Genomic DNA, 18,905 nt, shown 5'->3' with positions numbered 1-18,905 from the left:
ACTGTTGGGTATGGGCCATAGCAGCCAGCTATTAGAGAGGTACAATCAGGATGACAGTAGGGCTGGTGCCCGAGTCAGTCACATGTCTGGCCTCTGGAATTCAAAGGCGAACTAGACAGGGGAAAAGTTAGTCACATTGTACTGCCCATTTGAAATGTAGGTGCTGCCAAGCGCCAATCCGAGATACCGCACGCAGTTTAGGGGGAGTAAGACGTAACTAGTGGATGCAAGTAACAGGCAGCTGGGGAAAGGGGACTTAACAGTAAGACATAATGGTGGCTCCGAAAAGTTGGTTGGCCTGGGGCAGGGGAAGACAGATGTCAGGAAGACTAAGTATGCTGCATATACGAGCAGGTATTCTGTTAGGTGGGCAAGGCTGTGGAGAGGTCAGTAGTACGTCAAACGTCGCCAAAAGAGCGAATCAAGCCGTCCCACAGCCCACAACGGCGTTCACATCAATGCCCCCTGTATGCACTTCAGAACTCTAGGCCCCATTTGACCCGGCGCAGTTAAAAGCAACTTTTTACTCTGCACGACCAATGCGACTACCTTCTTCTTATATATCTCCTTCAGCACTCAGTGACGTCTCTGTTTCACGGACCGTTCTGCCTCTGCAGAGCTATGCCCTGTATAAATCAAGAACCGCATAGGTCTAGACCTGTAATGTCGTATCCGCCCTTGTTTTATCTTGCGCGTACCTGACCCAAGGGTAAAGGAGAGCTATACAGTACACAGGTGACAACCAATACAAATGGTGATTAAGGAGAACGTATCGGTTGACGCCAGTTTCAAGTTGCATAAGGTCATAGCAAAGGAAATACACGGGGAAGGCAGCAGATTAATCACCAAGAGGAGCATTTTATGCCCTCCATACAATAAAAAAAGAGATAAATTAGGACATTGAATATCTTTCAATCAGGGAAGATAACAGATCCATCGCCGGGAGAAGCATCCACTGCCCTTCATACAAAAAAAGGTTAATTTGGACATTTACCCTAATATCCAGCACCCTCCACACATTCATCCTCCAGACATGCAACATTCGCCCCTCCTAGTATCCAGGACCGCTTTACCACTGCATGCCGACAATATCCTTGCTTTCAACCCCTTCTCTCTCTACCTTTCTCACAACATCCCTGCTTCTCGCACAGTGGTGAATTTTAAAGTGAGTCGCGTAACGCCCCCTAGCCACGTCTCTTCTTGTCACCTGTCAAGCAGGGGCCCACCTCTCCCCTTAGCCTCCACATCATGGTCCTTTTTATTTAGCATTTTCTGTCGCACCGAAATGGATTTGTTCAACATATTCTATTGACATGCAACCATAAATATATCCCGTGCCTCGCTCTGTGGGCACCCACAGCCCTGCGCCCTCACCCCCACTGCTGGTCTGCACTAGCCCTACGGGCTCCATTGTTGTCAATCCTTGGTCAGACAGGAAGCACACAGACCTCTGACGCAACCAATCAGCGCGACCACGCCAGCGTGTACAACCAACTTCCCCTCAAGTGTAGCCTAAACAAGCCCCACCTACACACACCAAGAGCGATAGGTAAAAAAAGAGGCAAATATTACAACAGTTGAATATATTCAGCAAATTTAGAGAACACCAATGTCTCTTTTTTGTAGATCGTTGCATGGTTTCTGGCACTGGTGACGCAAATGTTTCGGTCTGGACTGTCTTTCAATGTAGGCACATCATACATGGCAACATTTTAGAGCGGAATAGTGTCATTTGAGGGAAAAAATCGGAGGGACTTTTTTTAATTCATTAATTTCTATTGAAACAGAGCAATTTCGGACAGGGGACAGCCAAAATAAAGCCATTTGTGGCGTACAAATCGGGATTCTAACGTTTGAATTGGAGCTATTGGCAAATATGTGACCTTCCAGATGTATGTGTAAGGGTAGTGAGTTGGTCAGTATGTATTCATGTTGCAAGAAAAATATTGACAAGTACAGGTGCACAAAGTTTTTGTTCATCGACTGTCGACCAATTCTGCTTCTGGATTCACACAGTTCCACCACTGGTACTACCTATTCCACTAAAGGCACCACCTGCTGCCATAGGCATTAATGCCTATATAGGCAACACTCCCCAACCCTTGCCAAATTGCATGCATGATGGAATACATAAATAAATACACAACACAATTTTTTGGTTGGAAAAATATTGCAGCAGGTTTATTCCATTCAAAAGTATGCAACAAAGTGGGTTATCTTACGGGTGATCCAAGGGCAGGCAGCGGTGACTGACCTACGCTGCCCTTCCCACCAGATGAGCCAAATAGCACTGTGGCCAACCCAATCAGTGCTACCAATTGTTATGGGGTTCCTCTCCCTTGGAACCCGTGGACCACTGGACCACGCCCCTTTTCGGGTGGAGTGTTGCAAGGCCAGCACCAGGTTGTTCAGGCTTACAAACGCCCTAAGGACTAGCGGGGCACCAACGATTTTCTTCCAGAGACCTGCCATGAGAACTTTTGGGATTTGGCACTGGCACCCCTATTGGGATCCTGAAGAAGTACCCTTCTGTAACCTTCTGCCTCCGGATCGCCCTGTAACTCCGCCTGCAACACAAACAAGAACATTAAAAGGTCCTACCTAATCGTGCTCCCCAGCCACACACCAGGTATTTTGTAGGCCAGGAGACAGTGTGTCAGGCAGCAATGAGGGCGCCAGAAAGGCAGAGAGTGGTATAAGTACCTGCCCCCGACCCTCTGTGCGCCAGAAATGATGCGGCTCACCCGTCGGGCTGTTGGACTCCTCCCTAGGGTCCCCAGACTAGAGGTGGTGATGGTGTGCCTAAGTGGCACTAAAGTGGCCGCCCTTTTAGGTGGCCCACTGCGTGAGCCGCGGGGAGCCGCATAGTGCCTATATAAGCAACACTCCCCACCCCTTGCCAAATTGCATGCATGATGGAATAAGTAAATAAATACACAACACAAATTTTTGGTTGGGAAAATATTGCTGCAGGTTTATTCCATACAAAAGTATGCAAAATGTTGGGTTATCTTATGGGCGATCCAAGGACAGGCAGCGGTGACTGACATACACTGCCCTGCCAGCCTGATGAGCCAAAATTGCAATGTGGCAGACCCAATCAGTACTACCAATTATGATGGGATCCCTCTCCCTTGGATCCCATTGACCACTGGACCACCATCTTACTCACGCCCCTTTTCGTTCGGAGCATTGCAAGGCCAGCCCCCGGTTGTTCAGCCTTACAACCACCCTGAAGACTAGCTGGGCACCGACAATTTTCTTCCAGGGACCTGCCATGAGGACTTCTGGGATTTTGCTCTGGCACCCCTATTGTGCTCCTGAAGAGGTATCCTTCTGTATCCTTCTGCCTCCGGATCGCCACAGCTCTGGAGGTGGCCCCCATTGCCCCCAATGCCCCCCCACCAAGACTGCCAATTTCCTCACCTGCAAACTGCTATTTCCAGGGCCTCGCTAATGTCCAGTAAAAACAAATCCATGCCCACCTGTGACAAGTGCACCCCGTCCTTGTCAAAATAACCTTTGGTGTTAGCCTGAATTAGCCCGTGCCTGATGAAGCCAAAGCCCCGTTGGTCTGTGGACTTGCACATGGCGCTGTTTATCTCTGTCCGGGAATGTTCAACTGCCTCACATGACCACCATAACTCGCAGTGCCCAATGTATTTGCTGATTTCACCCATATCTACCTTCATTGCCTGCAACAGTGCCCCTCTGCCCATAACAGTGAGGCTATTGACTCCAAGATGGATGACCAGGATTTGGGGGCCTCCCCCGCCTGCCAGTCTCTGCTGCAGTTTGTTAAGTAAGCTGTGCCATCGCATGCGAGAGTACCCCAGCCAGGCAATCTGTGTCTGGGAGAACCTGTGCTTCCAAGTCCTGTGTTCCGACCATTGTGCCAACCTGGTGACACACGAGTGGCCAATCACCCACACCTTGAACCCTGGCAAAATAAATGTATGCACATTTTATTCATACCTGCCGTGTCCGCATGCCCGGCAGCAAAGAGGGTGCCAGAAAGGCAGGGGACCGTATAAGTACCTTCCTCTAACCTTTTGCACGCCGGAAATGACGTGGCCCGAGCGTCGGGCTGTGGAACTTCTCCCCAGGGTCTCCAGACTATAGGGGGTGATGGTGTGCCTAAGTGGCACTAAGGTGGCTGCCTTTTAGGTGGCCCACTGCGTGAGCCGCGGGCAGCCGCAGTCAGATTACTTAAAAGACAAAGCAATGCTTTTGTTTGTAGAGTCTGGCCTTGGTATTTGCCAAGTGGCGAATAGCCATACCTGGAATTTTAATGTTGCACTGGCTTTGGAACAATGGCACGCAGATGTGGTCAAGTGGACCGAGGCTGAGATAGTACGTAAGCCGGGGAGGTGCAGCCAGCCCGATGAGGGGCCCGGGTCAAAATCCTGCTAGGGCACAACATGAGAGTGGATAGTAGCAGAGACCAGGAAAATGCTGGGCACCGATTGGTCAGCTTGTTTTGAAGTGACCAATCTGCGAGGGGCCTCCTGGGAACACCACAGGGTTATAAGGGCGTGGAGGATGCCTGAGATAGCATGTGCCTTCGCCGTTGGATTGCCAGGGTTGCCATATAGCAGTTGGATTGCCGTGGAAGGACATCATTATAGTGCGCTGCACAGGAAGATTGTGGCAGTGGAGCACGCGCAGCAGGGTGAGGAGAGCTCGCTGCTCCGCTGGATCGATCATTTAGCTACACTTAGTAAATCCGTGAGTATCGATGCCACTGATGAGGGTTTAAAGTCCCCATTGGGCGAATTCTGTGCCTCACAAATTTGCTAGTAAGTCGGCCTGCAGCATGGAGAGGAGCGTGCTGTCCGGGAAGATTTCAAAGGCTTGAGTCGGGCAGTGGCGTGGTCTGAAGTGCACTACCCGTGAAGTGACAGTGGTCCGGAGCGCTGGTATCAGCGTGGTCAGTAGCGTGCTGCCCAGGAACTAGTGGCGTTGTGGGCAGCGGCATGAAGTGAGAGTGCTGCCCTGGTGTGGAGCCTAGTCTGGCAGTGGCGGGTCTGGTCAGGAGCACGCTGCCCGTGAAGTGAAGGACTGGTGGCGTGCAGCGGCGTGGTCATGAGCGTCCTGCCCTCGATTTTTTTTTCCAAAATATATTTTTTTGTTTCAGTTGTTTAAACAGAATAAACATACAAGTCACACTTAGGTCAGACATATTAGTTCAGTTTTCTCAGTCCCTGTATTCTAACTTATTTTTAATACATTGTGGGCAACTAACATTGTGTACCATTCCCTTGTACGTTGGTATGCCCTGATTTCCACTCTAGCTCCCTCTCTTGGTGCCTTGAGCCCTTTGGGTCTTGCTTAGTACCAGGGCACCATGTGTAACAGTTTGGGTACAATCACTGCTTCCTATTAAGCCATAGTAGTTCATCCAGTTACTCCATACTTTAGTAAATTTCTTGTGGCACCCTCTGCTCTTATATGTAACAGTTTCCGCTGCCACGGAGAGGGCCATACCGCGTTTCCATTCATGTAATGTCAGGATTTCTCGTGAGACCCGATACCGTGCTATATCACGCTTCACCACTATCAAACCCAGCGAGTTTAAGAGCAATTGGACTCTGAGGACATCTACATCACATGGAATTCCCAGGAGTATACATTTAGGGTCTGCTGGAAGGGACAATCCTAGTATTGCATTTAACTCTTTGAGTATTTTGTCCCAGTAGGCTTGGATATGGGGACACTCCCATATCGCGTGTATGAAATTTCCTGCAGGTGTTCGAGAACACAAACACTGGGGGTTCTTTGCCCGGCAAATTTTATGCAGTTTTACTCTGTCATAGTATGACCTATGAAGGATATAAAACTGGATAAGATGCAGTCTGATTTTGATTGCCACTTCTCCAGGGTACATTAGGGCTGCTTCCCAATCAACCTCTTTTAGTTCCCCTAGGTCTCTTTCCCTGGTTTCCCTTAGTTTACCCATGGTGTCAGGCATGTTATTATTAATTGTCTTATAGGTGAGTGACACAGCCTTTATCTTGAGCTCTTCCTCTGTAGTAGTCTCCCCTCAAGTGGTGCATACTCTGGTATCTCTGTTTCCCTTATTCCTTCTGCTCCACATGCCTGGCGTAACTGAGCATATTTGATGAAGGGGGAGTTATGTAGTTTACATTTATTTTGTAGCATAAAAAAGTTTTGATTTCTCCACTTACTGTTATATCTCCCACTGTGAAGATCCCCAGTATGTCCCAGTTTTCAAAGCCCTGGAGCCCGCCCACCTCTCTGAGCCTGCTTCCCTTCCACAGCGGGGTGGCGCTAGTTATCTTGTAGGACCGCCCCTGTGTCCTAGTGGTTCTTTCCCATGCCTCCACAGTGACTCTCATCGCTAGGATCCCTTTCTCTCCATACAAGTAGTGTAGGAACGTGTGCGGCGTCAGAGTCTCCCTTTTTAGTCTATATGTGAAATGGTCCCAGGTTATGTGTATCCAGTCATTTACAGGAGTTGTGTGCTGCCCAATAGTACGCTTCAATGTCCTGTATTGCTAGTTCCCATGATATGGGTTGCGGTGCAGCATTTTTATGGTTATCCTTGGGTGCATAGTAATGCTCGGAGTTCAGAGTCTATTTCCCTGAAGATCGTTCTGGGGAGAGGATGATATGTATTCTGTAGAGTGTATAAGTATTGGGGCAGGGAGATTATTTTAAACATGGCTGCCTGGCCTATTATTGAGAGAGGTTGTCTGCGTCTTGTTTAAAGTTCGCTAAGACCTGCAAAGATGTTGTGGCATTGGCAGACCCCTGCTTGTGGTTTAAGGAAGACTCCAAAGCATTTAAATCCTTCTGTGGCAATTTGGAAATCACCGGGGAGCAACAGCCATTTCAATATATGGTTCGGGCAGTATAAAATTGAATTTTGCCGATGTACCCTATATCCCGACAGCCAGCCATATTCCTCTACTATTGAAAGCAATGTAGGTATTATTGTGTCCGGTTTTGTTACGTATTGTATTGTGTTGTAATTGCATCTATATAGCGCTTACTATCCCTGACGAGGCGCCAAAGCGCTTTTTCGGCGAGTAGCACGCTACTCCGGGACCCATAGAGGATTAGTGTTGAATTAGTATAGTGAAACATGCAAGTACATTTTAAGTGGTGGATAGGTTAATCACTTATTTGGATTTGGAATGATAGCAGAAGGATAGAGGAGGACAACGGTTTGTATTTATTTAGCGCTTGTTGACGCACCCTATTCAGGAAGCCTACAAAGGATTAGTGGTGAATTAATATGGTGAAATATGAAGTAATTTCAGTGGTGGATATTAGTCAGCTACTTGGAGTGAGAAGGATAGCGGAGGGATAAAAGGGGAAGAAAGATTTGCATTCATATAGCACTTGTTACCCCTGATGGGTGTTGAAGCGCTTTTCTGGCGAGTAGCACGCCACTCCGGAACCAATAAAGGATTACTGAGTATAGTAAAAAATATGAAGTAATTTGAGTAGTGGATATGGTATTCAGTTATTTAGGTAGTATATTAGTATAGTTTAATATGGAATTTGAGAAGTGATGATGTTAGTCTGTTAATTTTGATTGAAAAGGATAGTGGAGGGATAAAAGAGTGAAGTTTTTTTTTAATAAAAAAAATAATGTTTTAGGTCTTAGCAGAAGGAGGAGGCTTTTGGATGAGTAAAAAGGACTTTTGGAGGGTAGGACTCAGAGGGAAGAGTTTAGAAAAGTGTGTTTTAGGGGATGGGTATAGTAAAAGAGGTGTCAGATGATGCAAGGAGGGGTAGAGTAGGAGAGAGTCTAGAAAGGGTTATTTTGGCAATCAAAGTAGTGGTATGGGGTTTGGGATAAATGAGAGAGTGGATGTAGAGGATATATTGATAGATGTATAGGGTAGTGCATTGGAAGGAGTAGTAGAAGAAGTTTGAGATGAGACAGAAGGTTGTGCTAGAAGATATTGAGCGCGACGTATAGGCTGAGAAATAGGGTAGTGCATTGGAAATGCTAAATTAGAAGAAAGTGATAAATATATAGATCCATAATTACATTGAAAGCATTGCATACCAGCGCCGAGACGCCTACGGGTAATTGCACGTGCTCTACAAATGCCATTAAATAAATAAATAAATAAATAGATACATAAAGGAGGTAAGTATATGTAGATATTGATAGAGGCACAGGATGAGAAATAGGGTAGTGCACTGGATATGCTTTTTCAGGAGAAAAGTAACAGACACACAGATCCAAGTACATGGAAGGTACATAGATGCACAATGGAAGTATGTACATGTAGACCAAAGATGATTTTTATTTATTTATTATTATTTTTCTTTCAACAACATAATTATTTGACATGTTTATACAAAGTGACTAGCAGCCCGCCCCGGCGTTGCCCAGGGCAGAAGGGGGCAGCATTTTATGCCTCTGTGCACTCCTGCCCGCCCCGACATTGCCCAGACCGCATCCCTCCCGCCTCGCCGCCACACCCCGCCCGCCCCGACATTGCCCAGACCGCATCCCTCCCGCCTCCCGCCTCGCCGCTGCCCCCCGCCCGCCCCGACATTGCCCAGACCGCCCCGCGCCTCGCGCCTCCCGCCCGCCTCCCGCCTGCCTTTGCCTTACCTGAGCCGCCCGCTCCGGACTTCACAGCCATTCCTCGCCGCTCGTCACCCCTCCGTCCCGACTGTCGTCATCACGTCTAGGTCGCGGTCAGCGCTACGTCGCGGCCGGCGCTAGTTTTAGGGAACTACTTTGTTTTGACATTTTAATTTTTTAATTTACGTTTTATTTTGTCGCCTATGTCCATCTACACACCCTGAGGATTCCAACAATGTATTGGGTGTGTGGATTGGCACTGTGGTTCCCGTGTTTACCTTGCCAAAAGGTTTCTGTTCTCTCTTTATACTAGTAGTATAGATACACAAAGATAGGTACATATATATAGTGAAAACAAATGCTAGTATACAGAGGGATATGCTGTAAATTTCGGTTTGCGATTGGTGCTTATGTGGGGAAGAGCCAAATCTTGAGTAGTTGTCTGAAGATAAGGTGGTTGTCGGTGGACCTTATGTTGGGGGTAAGTAGTTCCATAGTTTGGCTGCTTGAATAGAGAAGGATGTGCCACCCATGGTTTTTTTCTTGTATGGTGGGATTTTGAGGCGAGATGCTCCTTTAGAGCGGAGGTTCCTTCGTTGAATGTGTTTGGTGATTTTATTCCTGATGAAGAGTGGTCCCATTCCATGTATTGCTTTGTGGGTGATACCAAGCAGCTTGAACGTGGATCTTCTGGCAACCGGTAACCAATACAGGGCTTTCAAGGCAGGGGAGATGTGCTCTCGCAGTTTGATATGCAAGAGTAGTCTGGCAGCCGAGTTCTGAATCCATTGTAGTCTTTTCATGGTCGTTAAAGGTGATCTGTGGTAGAGGCTATTGGCGTAATGGAGTTTGGACAGAACAAGGGAGATGGTAGCTTGGACCTTGTGTGGAAATCCCAAATGAGTGAAAATTAGTCGCAGCGTTTTTATAGTAGCAAAGCTTGATCTTGCTAGTTTATCCACTTGGGCATTCATTAACAGTTTGGAGTCCATGGTCATTCTGAGGTTTCTTACTTCCTTCGATACTTTAGGCAGTGATCCAAGTTCATCAGGCCATGCGGCAAGCGGGTTGTAATGTTTCCAATTGCCACACGTGAGTATTTCAGTTTTTGAAGCATTCAATTTGAGATGGCTCCAGGTCATCCACTGATCCATGACTCTGAAATAGCTGAAAATTGGTAATTTTCCAAAGTCTTTGGGGCATTCCAGTTGAAGGAGTATTTGTGTGTCATCTGCATAGTTATAGCATGTGAGGTGAAATGTATTGATCAGTACTGGTAATGACTTCATGTAGATATTGAAAAGCATGGGCGAGATGATAGAACCTTGAGGGACCCCTGCTTTTGTGGAGTACGGTTTGGATGAGAAAGGTGTTGTATGGATGACATTAGTTCTCTTTCGAAGGTAGGATGCAATCCAGTCTAGAGCAGTTCCTTCCATGCCGGCTTCATAGAGTCTTTGTTTCAGAGTGTCATGGTCAACCGTGTCAAAGGCAGATGAGAGGTCCAAGAAGAGTAGTGCAGCAACCCCTGTGCGGTCAACTGTATTCTTTAGGTCATCCCAGATGGCAAGGAGGGCAGATTCAGTGCCTCTTCCTGGATGGAATCCTGTTTGGAAGTCTGAAAGTATGTCATTCTCTTCAATGAATTGTGACATCTGGGCGAACGCTGCTCTTTCTATCAGTTTGCTGAGGAAGGGTCCATTTGCTATCGGTCTGTAGTTGTCAGGGTTCAGCGGGTCCAAGTTTGTTTTCTTCAGTAAAGGGCGTATGTATGACTTTTTGAGTTCTTCTGGAAATATTCCAGTAGTTAAGGAATCGTTGATGATTATTCTTACTGGAGTGGCAGCAGAGGTTGTTAAAAGAATTGTCGTGAAAGTTTGTGGCGGACAGGGGTCAGAAGGGCTGCCGGCAGGCCTGCTTGCTTTGACCAGGTCCATAAATGCATCGTGTGAGATGTGTTGGAAGGAACGGAGAGGCTTGATTAGAACATTCTTGGATTGTTGTTTTGCACAAGGGTTAGTGCTGGTGCTTTGTTTCTGTTTTAAGTACGATTCCAACATGTCTGCTTTGTCGGTGTAATGATTTGCCAGTTTGTCTGTGAAATCTTGAGTAACAGGATGAGTTCCTTCTAGGCAATTTGGTTTGTGAAATTCATTGAGTATTTTATAGAATTCTTTATTTGCACATTTAGCGTTTTGAATTCTGTCTGAATAGTACCTTTTCTTAGCTTTTTTGATAGCCGACTTGTATAATCTGTTAATTTTCTGTAGGTGAAGTTTGTCTTGTTTGGCGTTTGTTTTGAGCCTGGTGTGTTGCACCTTTCTAATTTGTTGTTTTATGTCTTTTATTTCTATGTTTCTCCAAGGCGCTTTTTTTCTTTTGTTCTGTTGAATGGTATTAGGATGTCAAAAGCTTCCTGTAGTCATTCATAGATTTTGAACAGAATTTATGGTTTCCAGATTTGTACTGGATGTTAGTTGTGTTTCCAAGTGCTCCAAATTGAGTTTGTTCCACGGCTGATAGGTGGATAGATGTAAAGTAGTTTTAGGTGAGTAGCGTAGCGATGTTTTATGTTGGAAGCCAAGCAAGTGGTGGTCTAACCATGTGACTGTGGTTATAGTTTGAAAGGTAACTAGTTCAGTATAAGCAAAAATGACATCTAGGATATGTTCAGCGGTGTGTGTCGGATTGTGGACAATCTGATGCAGGTTCAATGCGTCTAGGCCGGTGATTATTGTTTTTGGATGGGTCATATTGGGTTTATCAAACCAAATGTTAATGTCACCCAGAACGCATATGTTGGAGTGTATTGTTATCAGGTTTGAAACTGTGTCTAGAAGTGCGTCTGGGAATGTTGCCTTGCTAGGTGGAGGTCTGTAAAGGAGCAGGAAGTTACAGGAGGAAGATGGTGTAAGATTGCATCTTGTTAGAAGAGCCTCACAATTCTTTATGGAGATGTTGTCACTTTTAGTGATATGTATTGTTTGCCTGAATACAACAGCTAGACCACCTCCTTTTTTGGCTAGAGGAATGGCTTCATGCAGGACTAGAGCCATATCTTCTCCCAACCATGATTTGGTTATGAATAGTATGTCTGGTTTTGCATCGGTGAGAAGGTCGTAGATGTGATGCTTGTTTTTAGAGAGGGATCGAGCATTTATTAGTAGGCAGTTTAGTGAGTGGCCTTTGGTGACAGTGGGGCTTTGTTTGGTAGAAGAGGGATCAGTATTGTGTGGGTTTGTAGCAGGTGTGTTTTAAGTGCTGGTATTAGCTGTATTAGGATAGCAATTGTGTAGCTGTTTTGTATCGTGTTCCTCATCCAGCATGCTAAGAATGCATTTTGATGGGTCTGCGTGGGTATGTGTTGGAGAAGGTGTTTGAGAGTGAGTTGGAGTGCTGTGTTGCTTTTGTGGTGTAACATTGTTGTGAAGTAGACATGGGGAAGCAAAGTTGTGAGGTGTGGCATGTTGCTTATATTTTTTGTGTGTGTTTAAAGCGGAAGGTGTATGAGTCAGGGGAGGTGGTGCAGCAAGTGGGTCATGTAGTAATGTTCTAAATTGTCCAATGGATAAGAGGCGGTTAGAAGAGAGTTGCTGTATTGCTGTATCTGTGTTAGGTGTGGTGGAAGAGTGAAAGCTTGGCATTGGCGTTTGTTCCTTTGTGTGGCTTGAAAGGTGGGTATATGTTTGTATTTTGTGATGGTAAGTATTATGAGGTGTTGGGCTTTGAAGATCTTGTTGTGCTGGTTTGTGTGATATGTTTTGCTATTGAGGAGTAGTCAAAAAGGGTGCTGATGTATACGTTTCATGAAATGGATTTGGTTGTGCAGTATTGTTTGTGAGAGGAGGTTGTGATGTAGAGGGGGTGGTGATGTTTTTATGAGTAGAGTGTATGTTGTGTGTAGGAGGGAATGAAGTAGAGGTGAGAGTGTTTATCTTAGACTGGTTTGTTGCAAGAGTTACAAAGTGTGGTGGTGTGCAGTGTGTGTGTTGTGCGTTAGTGTTATTATGGTAGAAGGGAGAGGAGGGTGTTTGTTGGACAACTGATGGAAGGATGATTATATGTTTGTTAGTGATAAAAGGTGGTCTGTTAGGTGTAATTACAGCAGAGAGAATGTGTCTGAATGGGATGTAGTTATGTATGGCATTGATTGGCGTTGTGTTAGTGATGAGTGTATTGGTTAGTGGTATAGGATAGAGTTGTGTATTGTTTGTAGGTGATGGTGGATATGTGTGGTAGTTGGGATAGTAGGGTGTGCAGATGTGGTTTGGTGGGTTTGTAGTACATGCTGGTACATTAATCTGTGCATAGTGTTGTGCGTGGTGTACATTTGGTATGAGTATGTTGCTCTGTTTGTGGATGTGGATGGTGTGGGCTGGGTATTGCTAAATGAGAAAAAGGGCAGCATTTCTGGCCCTAGTCCTGACCCTTCTCGAACAGGCTCAATCAGGCAGCTGCCCTTGTCCTCTCTGCCCTTAACAGACTCAAACAGGAAACTGCCCTTGTCCTCCCTGCCCTTGACAGGCTCAAACAGGCAGCTGCCCTTGTCCTCTCTGCCCTTAGCCTCGACGCCCGGGCTGAGATGCCCTAACACTGGTCATGTATAGCCCTAGTAATCAGGTGACCCCTTCAGCCAATTGGAACCCTAGCCTTAACACTATCCAATCACAATACTAACCTTAAAATCTAGAACCAATAGGAGACAGGACCTTACAGTCAATCTTAGCTCTAGTCCAAGCACCAAATCAGTTCAAAAACCCCGATCTCTACTTCCAATAAAGGCCTAAGCCCTACCAGTAGTCCCAAAACAAGTCCATGCAACCAATGGCACAGGTTGCTCTAGTCCCTACTTCCAATAGAAAGCCTAACCCTACTCTAAGTCCCACACCCAGTCCAGCAACCAATCACACCAGAAGCCCTAATCGCTACTTCCAATTAAAGGTCTAACCCTAGTCCTAGTCCCACCCTACTCCCAACAACCAATACCTTAGGAAGCCCTAGTCCCTACTTCTAATATATAAATCCCAACCCTAGCCCTAGTCCCAACCCTACAATGACTGAATCACAGACCCAGAAACCAATCAGAACCCTCAGATACCCAACCAATGAGGACATTAACCCTAATCCAATGGAAACACCAGATACAATCACCAATCAGGGTAGACATGTACCAACCACTATAAGGTTCCAGCGACCTCAGACAAGGTGTGCTGGCCAGGGAGTTGGAAGCTGCTTCTCCTGTTCAGAATCTCCTAGGAGACAGACAGGCTCAATCCACACTTTGGACTTCAGCAGGTAAGGGCCTCACTAACTTGAAATCTAAAATTACTGTTCGAATACAACTTTACTCCCTCTGCTGGCCAAAGTGCATAGGCCCTAGTAAACACAGTTTAAACAGCTCACAGCAGCACCCTCTGATGTAGAAAATCCATGTTGCTGGGGGGGAGGCAGGGGGGCTGGTTTCACTGGCTTGTGAACACAAAATGGTGGCTGGGAGTGCACTGTTTTAACATAGAGGTCTTAGCACAAAGCAAAGGAGAAATTTGGAAGGAAAACAGAATTGCCACCAAGGAATGAGAGGGACAAACCACAGAGGTTGGACTGCAAATCCCACAATTCAACACGTTAAATGGAAGTAATCATGGGCAGGGAAAACCACAAGTTTAAAACACAAAACAGGTGATAAAATATGCAATCACAGACAGGCTAAAACTACAATTTTAAACTGTGACAACCAAAGACAGTAAACACAAAAAGTGAAAATCGTTTTTTAAACAACGTTTGTCTTGGGAAGAGACAGCACTAGTCTGTCTCCTTACCACTTCATGGACTCTGCTCACTGCAATCTGGGGCACAGGTAGGCTGCAACTCACAAGATGGAGGAGAATGATTTGGGGTGCACCCAGCAAGACCTTAAGGGCCTGGACAGGTGTGAGAGGAGGGCTCAGACTTGCCTGTTAGCTTAATAGCCAATGGTCTGCTGGCCTGGGGGTGGGGGCTGGGCAGCTGCTTCTCCTGTTCAGAATCTCCTAGGAGACAGACAGGGTCAATCCACACTTTGGACTTCAGCAGGTAAGGGACTCCCTAACTTGAAGTCTAACAATACTGTTTGAATAAAACTGTACTCCCTCTGCTGGCCAAAAAACGAAGTGTACAGGCCCTAGTAAACACAGTTTAAACAGCTAACAGAAGCACCCTCTGATGTAGAAAATCCCAGTTGCTGGTGGGGCGTGGGGGGGTGGAGGCAGGGGGGCTGGTTTCACTGGCTTGTGAACACAAAATGGTGTTGTCTAATCGCACATGCTAGTGGTTCAATCATGAGTCCAAATACGACTGGGGATTAAGGGCATCCCTGTCTAGTCCCGCAGCGTATCATGCATGCGCGGGAGATTTTCCTGTTGACTCACCCTGCTGCTCTGGGAGCAGTGCACAATAGGCTCACCCATTTCCTAAATTTCAGGCCAAATCTGAATTTGACTATAATAGAGTCTAGGAAGGGCCAATGCACTGCGTCAAATGCTTTCTCCACACCCAAAGAAAGAAAATGTGTGGATCATTGCAGATTTTAACCACCATTATCCAATTGTGTAATCTAAGGAGGTTCCATCTGGTTGCCTGACCCGGCATGAACCCTGATTGATCACAATGGACAAGAGTCGTTATGACCTGCAAGAGTCGCATGAGCAAGATTGTCGCTAGAATTTTGACCTCTGTATTCAGCAGAGAGATGGGGCTGTATGAATGGCATTTGTTTTGGGTTTGCCCTTTTTATGAATAGTCACAATAGTGGTGGTCGAGAGGTCTACTGGGAGAATGCTCTCTTTTTATGTGTCTTGGTAGAGGCTCAGTAGGTAGGGGCTCAATAGGTCTGTACATGTTTTATATAGCTCAACTCGTAGTCCCAGTCTAAGTTGGGAAATAGCCTCATTCACTTCTGCTAGGGCCAGGTCTCCATCTAATGTTTTCATGTCACCCTCCTCTATTTTGGGAACCTGTATACCTTTAAAATATTCGTCCAGTTCAGCTGTGTGACTAGATGTCTTCCTATCATAGAATTCTTCATAGTGTTTTGCGAATGATGATACTATTTGCTCGTCTGTGGAGAGAGTCACTCCATGTTCGTCTGTGATTGAACTCACCCATCTAGCCTCAGTTTTCTTCTTGCTAAGCCATGCCAGCAGTTTTCCGGCTTGTCGCCTACCTCATAGAGGCGGTGTAGGTTAGATAGTCTTTTAGGATTTTATAGTTCCCAGTTGTTTAATTTCCATGTTTTCAGTGATTCTTGGCTTTTAGCCCCTATTTGTACCCAAAGGGGTGAGTGGTCTGACAGCCCTCTCAACAGGTATTCTATCTGATTAATCTCTCCCAGTTCATTTGAGGGGACAAAAAGGTAGTCTAGCCTTGAATATACGTTATGGGTCCCCGAGCAGTAGAAGTATTGTCTGGTATGTGGGTGTTGAGATCTCCACGTGTCTGCGAAGTAGGCTAATGGTGTGGTGCCTTACTTTTCTATGTGTGTCCCTGACTGATCTGCTACTGCGCACATCACATCATTGAAGTCTCCCCCTAGGACATGGAAGGTTGTGGGGGTCTCTAGGAGTATGTCTGCCACTTTGAGGAGTACTGGGGGTTGCAGTCTGGGAGGTGCATAAATGCAGATGAGTGTGATCTGTCATCTGCCCCAAGTACCCGTAAAAGTCTACAAATGTGCATCTGGATCGACCCATTTACAGTTTTGTTCAAAAGGGGGTTGATTTTCTAATCAAGATTGCAACCCCTCTGGATCCAGATGTGTACCCGGCATGTGCCAGCACTATGTACATTCCCCTCCCCAGAAAGTTACACTGGGTGCCCTAGAAGTGGGTTTCTTGGAGTAACACTACGTCGGACTGTCGGTGCTTTACATATTGGGTGACTAGCCCCAGCTTAATCCTATCAGACTATTAACATTCCAGGTCTGGACTGACATGGTCCGTTTCTCTAAGGAGGTGGACATAGGTGTATCGAGAGTATGGGGCAGGCCTTTCCACGTTTGTCAGATATTGGAGAGGAGTCTGTTCTGTTTCCAGTATTCCTTCCTCTGACCCAGCATGTCCAAAGTGGGACAGCAATCTTAACAAACAACCCATTGCTCCACCTACCCCCTCCCTACTTCCCTAGTCCTTCTCACTCTTCTGGACCCATGGCTATAAAGCAACTATGTATAAGAGGAGAAAGAGAGGTCTGTCACCCACCCACCTGTATGCATGAACCAACCCTGTTAATTCCCACTACATGCTCGCAGATGTATGAAGTTACAACGCATACATTTCCAATGCATGCCTTTACAATGCAGTTTTTACATCGCAACATCCTTTGCAACGCATTATTTTACATAGCATGCCAGTACATCACATTTTCAGAAACTACCTTTACAACGCATTCCATTACATTGTATTATACCTTTACAGCACATATCATTACAATGCATACCATTACATTGCATTTAAGATGTAAATGTATTGGCATTTATATAGCGCACTACTTACCCGTAGGGTCCCAAGGCGCTTCGACCGCTGCGAAACCCTTCCTGGCTTCCCTGAGAGATGGTCCCTTAATGGGTATCTCCAGGGTGAGACCAGGCATCCCTGGCGGTCTGGTGGGGCTGTTAGTGAAGATGAGGCAAGCTAATGCCCAGAGTTGCCGAGTGTGATCGCTGATCAGAGTGGGCACCGAGGCGAGAGAATTATCGAGTCCGCTGACCCTGGTCCAGAAACCTGCCGCGCCGGAAATCGAACCCTGGTCCCGGGCCGTCCTCTGCTCTCGGGTCTGCCGCCTCTAACCAGTGAGCCACACTACTTCAAGGTAAGTATTCAATAGTATAGGGGTAATAATTACTATTCTAACTCCAGTGAGTGCAATAGTAGGGTAAGTGTTGGATAGTGTAGAAGTAAAAATTACTTTTCTAACTCCAGTGAGTGCAACAGTAGGGTAAGTGTTGGCTAGTGTAAGGGTACTATGCCTTGTAATGTTATGCATTGTAATGACTTGCGATGTAATGGCTGCGTTGTAATGACATGCGATGTAAAGGATGTTGTGATGTTATGACTGCTATGTAAAGGTAGTGCAATGTAATGACTGAGTTGTAAAGGTTGTTTCCCGATAAGAAATATCAAAACGGGTCCTTAGTGAACCACACTACAGTATTTACTGATACTGCTGGTGAGCTGGCATGCTGATGTCTTATAGGCTGTCGTTTCCATATTACCTGACCCCAGCTACTGTAACAGAGCCAGATTCAAACATTCGGGCTGCTAGGATCTGCTGCATCTCCCACTGGCAGTTCCGGCCCACCTCCATCCCCCTCAGCCAAAGGGTGTGTGATCTCATCACTAGAGCAGTCTCTCGGTTCCTGTAAAGTCGAGGAATCACCAAGTTGGGTTATTCAAATATATTTATTTCTCATAAAGAATATGCATACAGGACTGACGGGCCCAGAGGTACAGCTTCAACTGACACTGGATAGAATGCCCAACATTCCATTTCAATCCAGAACATAATATGAGGACAATAACATATTAACATTCCAAACTAGAAATAATTGAAGAGGAAAAATGTAATACATAAAATTAATATTCATTAGGATAGGATACATTGGAACACCACATATCTCCCCCTTAAACAAAAATAAGATAAAAAAGAAATGGAAAGAAACAAAAAAAAAATTAATCAAGTAATTTCTTTGGCATCCTTCTTGTTCTACAACTGCGTCGCAAAACAACTTCAGGAGAAGAAACCAGTAAATTAGATGATCTGTTAGGTTGAAAGACTTTGGCAAGACGAGAAAAACTCCACCACTGTCCATAAACAAGTCTTCCCACATGCCCCTTAACCTCAGAATTATAATGAGGTTGTCTGAATTTGGATAAACCTTTTTGCAACAATAAAGGATCTTTTACTCTTACCAAATCACCAACAGAAAATTTGATCAATTTCTTTCTGCCAGATTGAGAACTCTTATCAAATCTAAGACGATTAACATCATCAGACATTCTTTTAGCTTTTGAAGCTTCTTCAGTTACAGAAAAATGATTATTGAAAGCATTAAGTTTCCAGATCGGACACAAAAAAGAAGAAACTTTCCTCCCTCTCATCAATTCAAAAGGAATGGAACCCGACACAGAGTGCGGAGTGGTTCTATATGCCCAAATCATGTTGCCTACAGCTGTTTCACAATCCCAATGACTATTGAGAGTACTCTGTACACATTCAACAAGAACCCTATTAAACCTCTCAACTTTACTATTGGATTGAGGGTGATAAAGAGGAGTGCGTAAATCTTTAATTCACA

The 18,905-nt window shown here is 45.7% G+C and overlaps 1 protein-coding gene across 6 annotated transcripts in view; it reads right to left on the bottom strand.

The window, feature by feature from the left end:
- LOC147702075 (uncharacterized) overlaps positions 1–17,843 on the bottom strand; it is a 91,469-nt gene extending 73,626 nt beyond the window's left edge. For 2 of the 6 annotated variants that reach the window (XM_086930691.1, XM_086930692.1), the window contains exon 1: positions 1,375–1,438. In XM_086930691.1, coding sequence (XP_086786817.1) covers positions 1,375–1,411 — 37 coding nt within the window. In that variant the 5' untranslated portion in view covers positions 1,412–1,438. Of the gene's footprint in view, positions 1–1,073; positions 1,139–1,207; positions 1,308–1,374; positions 1,439–17,822 lie in introns of those variants that run through there. The other 4 variants (XM_086930695.1, XM_086930690.1, XM_086930693.1 and 1 more) reach the window with 4 other exon arrangements.
- Between the last annotated feature and the right edge of the window lie 1,062 nt (positions 17,844–18,905).

The sequence above is a fragment of the Lissotriton vulgaris genome, chromosome 7 (assembly GCF_964263255.1).
Source record: "Lissotriton vulgaris chromosome 7, aLisVul1.2, whole genome shotgun sequence".
Taxonomy (NCBI): domain Eukaryota; kingdom Metazoa; phylum Chordata; class Amphibia; order Caudata; family Salamandridae; genus Lissotriton; species Lissotriton vulgaris.
This window is presented reverse-complemented; position numbering and strand designations above follow the sequence as displayed.